Consider the following 13,762-nt stretch of genomic DNA (forward strand, 5'->3'; position numbering starts at 1 on the left):
TGTTTTACCAGTCTAACTGTTTAACAAGGCTTTCGATACAAGAGTTATGACTTTTCGCCATTTTTTCTCAAAAACGATTTCCTGTAGCAGTGAAAGCGACTGTGTCATACGCTTACCAGTTCAGCGAGATACCTTTTTATTCCGAAAGTAGTACGGACTCATCCGACAGCTTTCCAGTTATTCCTTGAGAGGGTTTTGTGGATTTGAGGAAGTCAGTCGTAGTCACACGTGAACATTTTTTGAAAAGTAGATTGACTGTTTTTGTTTTTTTTTTATTAAATAAAATCAAATGTTTTTTTCTCCTTAATATTTCTGTGAAGTATTTGTGCGAAAGCACATTTTACCCCAGTTTTATTTCCAAATTAATGTCGATGACAGATTAACGATATTATCGATTATTTGAAATGAAATATCGAAAATATCTAATGTTGGGAATATAGATAGTTTGTCAGCTCTAGCCTAAAACCTGGAACAGGTTGTATTAAATCTGTTCATTCATTCCTTATTCATGTGTAGCTCATTTGTTCAGTAGTCAGTTATTCCCCATTGAAGATTTTCAAGAACTATATGTACTCATTACTTTTCCCCATTATCCATATTTTCTTTCCTACTCTTTCTTCTTCCTCCATACCCCATCTATGTGGTTTGGAAACTAGTTAAGTAATGATGAAACTACATTAACTTAGCAATGTTAGCAGCTTTGTAATTCGATACTATGCTGTGTAATTGGCGCTCCCTTTCCCCCTTCCCTTTCCATCCACATTTTGTTTAGTCAAATCCTATCTGTGTGTAGGTGTTGAACAGTTGAGGTCGAGTCTTTAGCCTTATGTCGATAAAGTAATCATTATCGGTTTCTCATCATTACGAAAGAAAAACACTTACAACACTAATACGTGGTGGATGTTGGCAAAAGGTTGAATTGATAGTCAAGTTAAACAAAGTTGTGAAGAGAAGGTTAGACAAACGAACCGAACAGAAATGTTTGCAAGAGAAACCGTAATTATCTCGCTTCGACGAAAATTCCAATTGTCGCAATTTAAGTAGTCCAGAACTAGTTCTAATCAGTACTAGTACAAATATTGGCCCCTAAGTAATGCGAAGGAAACCAATTGTCACCTTTTTATCCCCAAGTAAACGAGGAAGCGTCAGTTGCGACTTAATTAACTCAAGTTAAACGACGAATTGTATAAATAATTCACATTTACATTTTCTTCATAACTTTAATATAAATGAAGCATCCAATAACAGTGTTGATGGACTGAATATCTTCGTACATATTATTCATATTGTTCTGGTATAAAAAAAGGAATACGTAGGAAATATGCAAATCGCCCTCTTCTTCTCTCTACCCGCTAGCAAATCCAATTGTCGCAATTTAAATAGCCCTAAACTAGTGGTAAGTGGTACTAGTTCACTAGTTCCATAAGTAATGCGAAGGGAACCAATTGACACCTACATATATATCCCCAAGTAAACGCCGAAGCGTCAGTTGTGACTATTTCCCACTACTTTTTTTATACCCTCCACCATAGGATGGGGGTATATTAAGTTTGTCACTACGTTTGTAACTACTCGAAATAATCATTGTAGACCCCACAAAGTAAATATATTCTTGATCAGCGTGCAATTCTACATCGATATAGCCATGTCCGTCCGTCTGTCCGTCTGTGGAAATCACTCTAGCGTCCGAACGGATTGACGTAGGTTGATGAAATTTTGGGAAAATATGTTATATTTAAGTATTTGGTATTGAAAGCGGGATATGTAGGTCCACGCTTTCGTATAGCCGCCATACAAAATGACGCGTGACGCGTCGCCGTTTTAAGGAATGTTTAAGATATTTGGCCCATTCTACGACCGAATTGGTTGTAATTTGATACTTTGTGTCTACAGAGGCCAAGAAATATTCCTACCAAAGTTGGGTTATATAGGTCCACGTTTTGGTATAGCCCCCATATAAGGCCCCATATATAGTACGCGTTATTTTAATATATTTTGAATGTATTAGACCGATTTGACCACAGAATTGGTTGTAATTTGGTATTTTGCGTCTTTAGAGGCCAGAAAACATTCCTACCAAAGTTGGGTTATATAGGTCCACGTTTTGGTATAGCCCCCACATAAGGCCCCTTATAAAGTACGCGTCATTTTAATATATTTTGAATGTATTAGACCCATTTGACCAAAGAATCGGTTGTAACTTTGTATTTTGTGTTTCCAGAGGCTAAGAAACATTTCTACCATAAAATGTTTATATAGGTCCACGTGTTGATATAGCCCCCATAATACAATATCTCCCGATTTTCGATATTTTGAACGTTTTAGCCTCAGTATCACACCGAGAAGCCTGAAATTTGGTCTTTAGTCTTCATTGAGGGTATAAAGATTTCCCCCAGAAATGTGTAGGTATAGGTCCACGCCATCATATAGCCCCCATAGAACGGTACCTTCCGAATTTCGGTATTTTGAAGGTTGTGGCCACATTAATCCACCGAAATGGCTGAAATTTGTGGTGGAGGGTATAAAAAGTTCGGCCCGACCGAAGTTAACGCTTTTCTTACTTGTTTTATAAATAAACTGGTATATGACTGTAAACCTGGAACTAGTACAATACCACCTACAGGTAATGCATAGAGTGTCAATTGGTTACCTCCTATGACATCCCCATGTTAAAGTTTACAGTTGATTGCACTGTGAGGGGTCAGAAATGGAACTAGTTTCTGTAACGCTGAGAATCGACGAGTTTCCGATGCCGAACTAGCCCATCGTGCAAGCGGGATGTGTGTTATGTCAATGTGTGCGGTTGTGTTTATGAAGCTATCAAAAGTTTAGGGAGAATAGACTTCTTCAGTTGTTGGAAAATAATAGGAACATGTGTTTTTATTACATTATTTTTCTCGGTTAATATAATTGTAACTGGAGATTAAAGGAAAGTAAAAACAAGTGATTGGAGAATAACATTTGCGTTACTTAAATTAATTTAATGAAAAGAAGCATCTTTTTAAGAAAAAAAAAATTGAGCGAAATTATGCTCACTTCTCACCAAAAACCCTCTCAAAGAATAGTTTTGTCACAACAAATTTTAAGGTTCACATATCATTACTTTCCAACGATTTCGTTACACTGTGCTATTGATGTCTTAATAAGTCACATTAAATACATAGTTGTTTTTTTAATAGCACCCTTGCGATATTGTGATTTTCAAGTAAACCCTCCTATATGTTAAACAACGACAATTATACCACAGCACATTTAACGAAGCAGGAATGCAGCGCTAGCAATCAGCATCATCGTCACATTTTCACATGTTGGCGTCTATAAAATGCTTTTTGTGGTTTTGTAATCCATTTTTACCACTTTTTTGTAGTTTGAGATAAGTTAAAACTTAAAGTAAACTTACTGCAATGTTTGACATGTTACACTGTGCAACAAGGTTTCTGTGCGGTGGAAAATTCCTTTTGGAGATGAAAGCCCTTAGTGAGTATATTAAGAACCCAAAAGGAAATTTTCCCCATAGGTCAAGTTTCTGAGATATCGCGCGATGAATTTTTTGAATTTTCGCCTATGATGCTTGAGAAAATAGCTTTATATCTCTGTTTGCCGTTATTGTAGCTTCGTTTTGAGATTACATGTCTTCAGTCAAATCGAATGGCGAATCTTTTTGTAGAACATTTCATTCTTCTAACTAATAACAAATTTTCTTGGAGAATAGATCCGTTTATCTAATATTTTGATTTTGTACCGGTATACATATAACCTTACCATAACTCAGAAGTTTGACCTACGGCATAACTGTTTTTCCGGGTTCATAATATTAACTTCATCCACTTTCATGAGGAATATTTGGATGCTGTAAAATCTCATCTTGTGGTACTTTTACTACGGTTCAAGAATGAAAGGACGAAAAGGAATTGAGTTAGAAGAATGACATGTTTTACAAAAAGATTCGCCATTCGATGACTGAAGACATGTAATCTCAAAACGAAGCTACAATAACGGCAAACAGAGATATAAAGCTATTTTCTCAAGCATCATGGGCGAAAATTCAAAAAATTCATCGCGCGATATCTCAGAAACTTGACCTATGGGGAAAATTTCCTTTTGGTTTCTTAATATACTCACTAAGAGCTTTCATCTCCAGAAGGAATTTTCCACCGCACAGACCTTGAGTTCCAATTTGTGGCACAGTGTTATCGATGTTGTACTTCTCCAGGTTTGACATCTAATAAGACTTGTTTCACCGTTACTGTTAGCAGCGTACATACATAGCTTGCAAGCGCGCCCAATATAAAAACAAACATAGTTTTAGCGGCTTCAACAAACTTCTTCCAAAATACAACGAAAATAAAAAAATACTAACACATGTTTGCCGCTATTGTTCCTGTGAGGATTTTAAGTTGTGTGGTAGTTTCACGGCTGCAAACACATTTTCCAAGAAAGTTTCTATTGAAGTTGTTGTCGCTTAACTGTTTGGTATTTGTTAGTCGTTTTTTTCGATAAGTCGAATGTCAATAGTTTGGTAATACTTTTGGTGTTCCACTTAAAAAAAAAAAAACAAACCTAAGAAATATTCCTTTTGGAAACCCAACATGCATTGTATTTAAATCGATATACAATGGGTGTGGTTAAGTAGGAATATATTGTAATGTCTATATTGCCAATATTGGGTTTTCTTCGGAGGGCTTTTTTACATATCTTTTAAAGGTGTTACATATTTTTCTTTATGTTTTTTTTTTTTAATAATACCATTTGACATTTTCCATTTTCTTTTATATGTCATTACGTGCTTTACAGGCAATCAAAGAGCTCGCATACAGCAAGGCAGTCAGTCAATCAGACAGGCATTTCATGTATTTTACATTGTTTACACTTTGTACAAGTTTGAACCAAAAAATCACAAACACGTTTGTAATGGAGGTTTTACACTTTCGATTTAACCTTACAAAATATTTACAATATTTGCATATATAAATATTATGGGTGTTTTTTTTTTTTTGGATGTGCGTGTATGTATGTTTATATGTACAATGTATACATATCCATATGTGTTTTTTATAGTTGCAAAGAAGAGAGTTTTTTCGAAGTATTTACAAAAGAGTTTTTTTGTAGGTTATCTATCCTTCCATATGGTGATGGTTGGATGCATGTATTTATAGAGAAATCGATTACTTACCCGCTTGCCACGTTTGCCTCGTGGTCCTTTCTCACCAGGTGGTCCTGGTGGACCAGCAGGACCGGTTTCACCTCTTTCACCAGGTACACCAGGTGGTCCTAGAAAAATATTAAAATAGATTGTTATTAAAATAGTTTACTATTAATTTACTATTTACTATACTATTGTCATATTAATTAAGAAACAAAAATAGTTTTAAAAAAAAATATTTTTAGGATAAATTTAAAGTAGAACTGGAATGTTGCCACCAAACTAAAATATAAAACCTATGGTTATATGTATATCCTAAATATTAACTCTACACTTGTGTTCCTATAAACATACAGTTAAAACAACCTTATCTTTGCGAAACAAAAACAAGTAAAAAAGAATCAGTCAACTTTGTCGATAGCGCAATACCCTGGGCCAATTACCGTTAAAACAAGTAAGAAAGTATCAGTCAGCTTTGCCGACAGAGATATACCCTCAGCCTGTGTATATTGAAACAATTCTTTCCCAAAAACGTATGTATTTAGGGGTTTTAAAATTTTTGGGCGTATGAACAGACAAAAATGTTGATTAGGATTAAAGATCAAAAGTTTTTACCATCGTAATTGAGGCAGGGAATGCAAGTTGCTTCAACAAAAATCAAAGCGATTGGATTGCAGGTCTTAAAGTGAACTTATCCGAAATTTTTTGTGGGAGGTACCAAATGGAGTTGACAAATATAGTCCATATTTGAACCTGATCTCTATCTGGTAGATATATTAGGATGTGTAAAGTATGGACCAATTCGGCTACTCCCTTCAATTTTTCCGAAAATTTTTTAACTTTTGTGGGGGAGGTACCTAAAGGTGTGGAGCGATATGGCTTATCTTCGAACTTAATCTATGTTTGGACAAAATATTACTAATGCCATATTTTGGAGCGAATCGGCTGATCCGTTCGAGAGTTATCTTGCGCTCCAACCACCTCATACGTTGTCATGGGGGTTTTTGCAACTTCCAGGCTATTTACTCAGGAAGTGTGGACTTGCCCCTGATGAAACTTGAACCGTCATATGGGGGGCAGTGAATACAAGTTGCTAAAACAAAAATCAAAGCGATTCGAGAGCAGGTCCTAAACTGAACTTATCCCAAATTTTGTGTGGGAGGTACCCGATGGAGTGGACCGATTGAGTCCATCTTGGAACCTCATGTAAGTCTGGTAGACATTTCACGATTTGCAAAGTATGAACCAAATCGGTTACTCACTTGAAGAGTTATCGGACTTACAAATTTTCCGAACATTTCGAACTTTTGTGGGGGAGGTACCGGAACGAGTGGACCTATATAACCCATCTTCGAACTTAAACTATGTTTGGACAAAATATTAATGGCCTGTTTCCCTAAGCCGATTCGAATTCAAAATCGATCTAAACTCCTGTTGTTGAAGAAAATAGTTGTTTGATTGAAAACAAAAATGAAACAAATATTTTTCTAAAAACAGAAATTTAGTAGTAGTTCGAACGAATTTTTATTCGAATCGTCTTAGTGAAACAGGCCATAAGAAAGCCAAATTTTGAATCGAATCGGTTGATCCGTTCGAGAGTTATGGTGTGCTTCAGCCAGACAGACAAACGGACGGACATTGCTTAATCGACTCCAAATTGTCTGAAACACATTTCGTCATAACATACTTGGGGTCTAAACCATTATTTCGATGAGGCACATTTTGCCCGTATGAAATTGTATATACCCACGTTAGCATAAATGCTGAGGGTATAAAAACAGTAAGAGACAACTTCAAATGTTTTACGTCGGCGAAATACCCCTCAGTAATATTGCCGAAATTTCCTGAGTTTTTCAGCTTTGTTAAACTTCTCTATAAAGTGGTGTCTTAAGACACGCCGTTTGGACTCGGCGATAAACAGTAGGTCCCATATCGTTGAGCTAATATAAATCGGGGTGCACTCATTGATATGAGAGAAGTCTCCCTTATCTCTCATTGGATGTTTCTGGAACAATTATTATTAACTCAGGAAGTATTGCTTTCCCATAGCAAAAAATTATAGTTTTGTAGTCATGATCACGACTTCTAATACGGCCCGAGAAGTGATGTTAAAATGGGTTGAAGTGCAGAAGTGTACAAACTTTGCGGACGAGGTACCTGATGAAATGGACAGACATAGTCCATATTATTTTTTTGAGTCATTCCTCTCGAGAGCTATAGTTTCAATCTGGCATTTTAGTTGATCACAGTAGGATATTTTGGAGGTTTCAGAGGACAAACTTCGATGAAGATTTCAAATCAATCCTCAAAGATATAGTCCATTTTCGAAATCTATTTTAAATTTGAAAGATCAGTCAATAGTAATCGTTCTCAACAGACATTTTAGTTGGTCACTGTGGGATTTTTAAAGTATTTGGACCATTATTTCAGAATTTGGACTCTATATAAACTTGCCAACGAAAAATATTATATCGCTGTAATCGGGGCCCCAAGGAGTACGATCGATAAAAATGTCAAACCAATCTTCGAAGAGCTCTTAAACTGGACTTAATCGAAAATGTTGAACTGTTGTGAGGAAGGCAGACGAAGTTGATGTCCGACACAGACCTTCCAGAAACTAAAAACATTTTTAGAAGAAATTTTACGTTGTACAAAGTTTTGGTCAAATCGTCGTTCTCGTCAGCCATTTTGGTTGACAGCAGCAGGGCTTCTTGGATATTTTGGACCATAATCTCTGAAAGTATGGACATTTCCCCGTTCTCATCAGCCATTTTAGTTGTTACCAGCAGGGTTTTTTGGAGATTTTGGACCATAATATCCGAAAGTATGGACTTTTCCCCGAAAAATATACCTGCTGTAAAACGATCTGAGGCATGTCCTCCCCAATGTGCACTATTGCAAACATTTTTAAAAATGTTGTGTGGGAAGAATATGACAGAGAGGACCGATATAGTCCATATTCGAACCTTACCTATGTTAATGTTACGATGTGCAAATTTTGGACCAAAAACCATTTAGCAAAAAAAAAAAAAAAACACAACATATTACAAGGGCAACGTTTGGGTTCGATGATTCTCATTAGCCTACTGTTTTGCATGCCTACTCGTACTTGTTTCGTGATGTCATATTCAATAGATATTTCCCCATTCTGTTTTGGTAGATCTTCCTGTTTGTGGGCGGCTTTTCCCGATTTTTTTCTCAAGGTGATCACCACAATTCGAATAGGAATTCGATAATATTTGGGCTTTGTAAATTAAAGACATTGACTTTGGTGTAACTTAATACATAAAAAAATTTATTTTTGGGATCATAGCTACAAGAGTATTTATTCCAAAGATCAAGTGATATAAAACCAATATGTTTCTGACACAAGTAAAATCATATTATACTAGGGGGAAGGCGAGGGTTTTTAACATCTTTGAAAGAGAACATATTATACATTGGTCCAACCCAGGAAAGTACACTGGAACGTATTTAAGATGATGCCAAATTAGCTAATGTTGACATGGTAGCCAAGAAAGTATTACCGCAACGACCTGGAAGGATGTTGATTGACTTAAATATTCATTCCTTCCACTGGTGTATTGAAAAGCGACCAGTTTTTGGAGTCGGTAAGGATCCCATAGTCAGCCTAAATCTCATACTAGCAAGTTAACATAGAGGGTCGCTACCAAGAAGATTCTTTGGGATTTAAATATACCTTTTCTGTCAACTTGAGGCAATATTTTACAATTTTACGATATTTACTACCCTTTATACAGGTGTGTATATGACGTGTTTCTTCCAAAATCCAACTAAAACCGACCCGTCTGCTCAATTTACACATCCATACTTTATCTGACAGTTTTTTTCATATTAAAAGCATGTATTATATTTTTGTTATCCAGTGCTGCCAGAGCGTTTTGCTATATTTTTTGGGGACAAGGGTGGTAGTACATAATTTTCCATCACAATTCTCCAGAGAATTTGAAATGTTTTCCTTAACAAGTCTTAATTGTTTCTTTATTTTTTGCTGGTAGTGCAATGGGGTTTAATGTGATGAATACTTTATTTTCCAAGCTGTATTTTGTATCGCAGACATTATAAAAATATGTATAGGTATTTAATTCTAAACCATAATGACAACATAAAAATATCATAAATTTCCCTTAAGTATTCTGAACGATTAACAAAATGGTAATAAATTTTACTTAGTAAACAAAGACTTGCCACAAAAATATTGATTAATGTCTTTTTGATTTTTGTTCATACAATTACTTCATGACAAATGTTTCTCTTTACAACTGATTTATAAAATTGCTTATAAATTGAAGAATGAATAACATATTTATGGGAACTGTCAATGGTATGTATGGAAGCAAGCAAAGCAAGTGGATGAGTTATTATGATAATAATAGAACCCCAATATGAAACGGAATTTGAAGAATGATAATGCATTGCTAGGTTTTTAATTTAATAACTAACTCCATATCACTTTAATTACCCCGTTTTAAATGATTTCATGTATTCATTTTAATTTCTTCATAAAATAATTTAAAATTATAATAATTTCCATACAAGCCACAAATTTTTCAAACAACGGCATTTTCCTGGATTGGTTATTTGCTTATGCACTACATCCTGATGTCAAACATGTTCAGTCTACTAGTAATGTCATGCATACACAATTAATGGAATTTAATTTTTAATTATTTTATTGTAACACAAAACACATAAACTAAACCAGCATTATAATTCTGCTGATTATGGCCACATAAATTCACACAGACAACTGCAAAGTACACATTGAATTAATTTCACATAATAATAATAATAAAAATTGTCCCATAAAAATACTCTAATGTTTACATGGAATTTAATGTTTTCATTATTTATTGTAAAGGTATTTATTCTAAATTGATATTTAAGTCACATTAACATCAGTCGGACGGACAAATCACTAACAATGGGTTTTAGTTTTTCCAATTGATTGCATAGACAGTTTTTCATTAGTTATTAATGAGAACGAAAAAATAAAATAAAATAAAATCAAAGCACGTATAGAGCGTTTGTGGAAAAATCAGGCAACCAGAGACGTAGAAATTTGGTTCTATGAATAAAATTGTCTATATAACCAAAGCTACATATATGGGAAGCTTCTCATTATCGTTCTGTTTACAGCGATCGACAATTTTTCGTTCAGAAGTGCACGTTTCTGGCACAATGGTCCAAAAAAATCCTAATATGACCAACTAAAATGGCTGGTGGGCACAATAACTACCAATAGGAATGATTGGCATTGGATCAACCTTTTCATATCCTAATATTTTCCTCCAACATAAATAAAGTTCGCAATGACCCAATAGCTCAAAAAAAATCCTACGGGTGTTTACTTTCTTACATATAAAGTCTTACTTTTACGGTGATCCGATAATAGAAATAATTAAAAACTCTTTCAATATTTGAATGAAATAAATATTATTTTAGCCATAAATAGACAAAAGTTCATTCGTTCATGCAATAGGACAGAATTTTTGAAAAATTAGTCAAAAAGTCTTCACCTTCTCATATCAATGAGTGCACCCCGATTCATATTGTCTCAACGATATTGGACCTACTGTTTATTGCCGAGTCCGAACGGCATGTCCTAAGACACCACTTGTAGAGAAGTTTTACATGGCCGATATACTCAGGAAACATCACTGAGGGGTATTATGCCACCGTTGAAAATTTGATGTTGCCTGGCCTGGGAATCGAACCCACGACCTTAAGCGTGCAAGGCGGCTGTGCATACCATTGCACCACGGTGGCACCAAACCGACATTTAACTTGGTCACCATATAATTTAGAGCTTTTGGACCATGAGTGTGTTCAGGAAAGACGTAATGTCACTGTAAATCAGAGAATGACTTCGATCACAAAAAATTTCATCACACTCATTCATTTACTCGATTTTTGTTCATAACGTTCCCAGCAAAATGTTCGATGCCAAAGATGACATTCAATCATGGGTGCAAGTGATCTAGCATGTCATCTTTTTAGCATCTTCATCGATGAATTTTATATGAGCGTGGACCCCAAAAGATGACGTTCTTTTCTGGATCCTAAGCATGTCATTTTAACCAATGCGTTGACATGTCATTTCCACCAATGCTTTGGCATGTCATTTCCACCAATGATTTGACATGTCATTTTAACCAATGCTTTGGCATGCCATTTTCACCAACCCCTTGGCATGGAATTTTCATGTCTTGTTTGGAAAATGGAAATGCTGTATTGAAATATGGTTTTCATGAAAAACAAAGCTCTTTATTAATTCAAACGAATTCATGAAATAGCTACAATTAATTTATCAGTTTAGTTTTTCAAAAGTTTACATCCAAAATTGCAATGTAATCACCATCGCTGCAACGCAAAAGATTGCTTCCTCCGTTCTCCGCAACTGATATTCTTTCATCTTACAAAAGGTTTTTTCAATTATCTTCCCATCACCAGTTCAGATTTCAACATGGACTCCAAATGCACTCCTTTAAGTATTTTTATTTCGTAAATTACTTTTATTTTATAATTTTGTTATTTTATAACAACATTTTGGTAATTTATACTCTTTTGTTTAGTGACGGAAATATGTAGGGATCTACAACCCGGCTTGCTTTAGGGATCTCTAAGTACAAAATGTAACGAACGGGGAGGAGAGACTTTTTATGGAAAATACCATTTATGCTTAATTAATTTATTTTTAATTGTTTCTTTCCAAAAGTAGTTTCTTCTTTATTTTCAGATTCTTGTTCCTTTTCGTTTCGGACTTTCCAAGAAACGAGATTTGATTGATTTCATTCTATGTCAGATTTAGAACAGACAAGGGAACTTTTAAAATAGCAATGTGTGCAGTCCGATTATATTTTTAGCTCGATGGTTGGGACTTCATATAATACCAATTGTTTAGAAGTTTTAGTTGTTTGATATGCAGGAAATGTAAGACAACATCACGACGACAGTTCTAACAACTTTGGTCTGTTCCAGAAACTGCAAGAATCTACTTATTTTTACTACGATAACAATTTTTCCTTTATGTTATCGGAAAAAATAGTAAAAATTAGTAGATTTTTGCAGTACTGGAACATACCAAAATGAAAATAAACAGGTGTGTAAATAAAAACACAAACATCATCTCTATTGGATCGATGGAATGGGTACAAATGCTGATGAAAAGATCGGATCTTTCACGACTTCCTTTGCATTGGTTCAAATCCTAATGAAAAGATCGGATCTTTCACGACTTCCTTTGAACCAATGCAAAAGATGACATGAAATCACGTCATCGCAAAGAACCCCTTCCGTCAAATTTTGCTGGGTTGTTGTGTTTGATCTGCATAGAATGATTGTTTTTAAATAGGCTCGAACAAAACGATCAGGTTTGATGAGTTTTATCCGCATACACAAAATGAGCGTTTGTGGTTGTGTGTTTTGTTCAGCAACAAGGCATGATCGGACATATGACTCGTTGGTAAGCGTTCATAAATATGAATTTCGTTTTCAATCGTGTTTGCTCAGTGATTTTTTTAATTTTAGTAAATAGCTGTTCGTTTCTTTGTTTTTCTTTGTTGAAATGGAGGAAAACAGTGAAAGTGTTGCAAGTGGAAGATATACAGTTTCTGTACATCGAAAGGGTTAAAGTTTTTTGTGAAACATATTAAACAATATTTTAAAACGTATACCTATTAAATGAATTTCTTTTTTTATACCCTATACCACAATGTGGAAAAGGGTATTATAAGTTTGTTTTGGTAAAAATTCAAGTAACACCGCGAAATATTCGTCGGAGACCCCCAATGTGGTATATCAATCTTCATATCTCGACGAGATAAAGCGATTTTAAGATGTGTGTCCGTCCGTCCGTCCGTCCGATGGACCGATCGTAACGAAATTTTGTATGGAGGTCGGGTTCAGATCAGAATAGATCCCGATTCTTATTGGCGATGATCGTGAAATATTTAGCGGGTGAAATGGACCAAAAACATAATAGTTATCCAATTTTCTAGCGGCTCTGTAGGTCTCAATAATAGTCCGATCAACGCGTAATTTTAAATAAAGTAAGAGTATATCACAAAGGAGAAGCTTGCAATTTGAGATGGCGATTGGATAATATTTAGAGGGTTAAATGGACCAAAACTTTTGTGTGAAAATTGTGAAAATTTGCAGCTTATATCTTAATTCCTGGAAGTGACATTCCGGACAAGTGAGATATACATGAAAGTGGAACGCTTGACCTTTCAATTTATGCCAATTAAGAAGGTGTGCATGATCAGATAACAGAGTTACAGCCTAATATATTCCGTTATGTGTTTGTAGTGTAATAATAAACTCACTAGAAGTCGCAATTATACATCAATAGTCACGAAATTTTGCACCGGGTAAGAGTATTTATTTTTGGTCGATATTTTAATTCCTTGAGGACATATATATTGGCAAAGTAGCCTACATATGGAAAAAAACTACTGACCTTTCCCCTGATGTAAATTGCAATAAAGTGTTTGTTAGAGAACGGGCCTACTGCCTAATATATAATGGGTTCTGTGTAGAGAGCCACATTTTTATCCCATGCTACATATTGTCTCTCCGAAAGTATATGTAACACCA

At 35.1% G+C, this 13,762-nt stretch overlaps 1 protein-coding gene across 1 annotated transcript in view; it reads right to left on the reverse strand.

Moving 5' to 3' along the window:
• Window positions 1-13,762, reverse strand: part of LOC141392123 (collagen alpha chain CG42342) — a gene marked incomplete at its 5' end in the record, with an annotated part of 158,389 nt that overhangs the window by 118,292 nt on the left and 26,335 nt on the right. Inside the window, 1 exon segment of the mRNA XM_073965078.1 lies at window positions 5,174-5,271. Coding sequence (XP_073821179.1) covers window positions 5,174-5,271 — 98 coding nt within the window.

This window comes from Musca autumnalis, unplaced genomic scaffold, assembly GCF_047663935.1.
Source record: "Musca autumnalis isolate F117 unplaced genomic scaffold, ASM4766393v1 scaffold_1, whole genome shotgun sequence".
Taxonomy (NCBI): Eukaryota; Metazoa; Arthropoda; class Insecta; order Diptera; family Muscidae; genus Musca; species Musca autumnalis.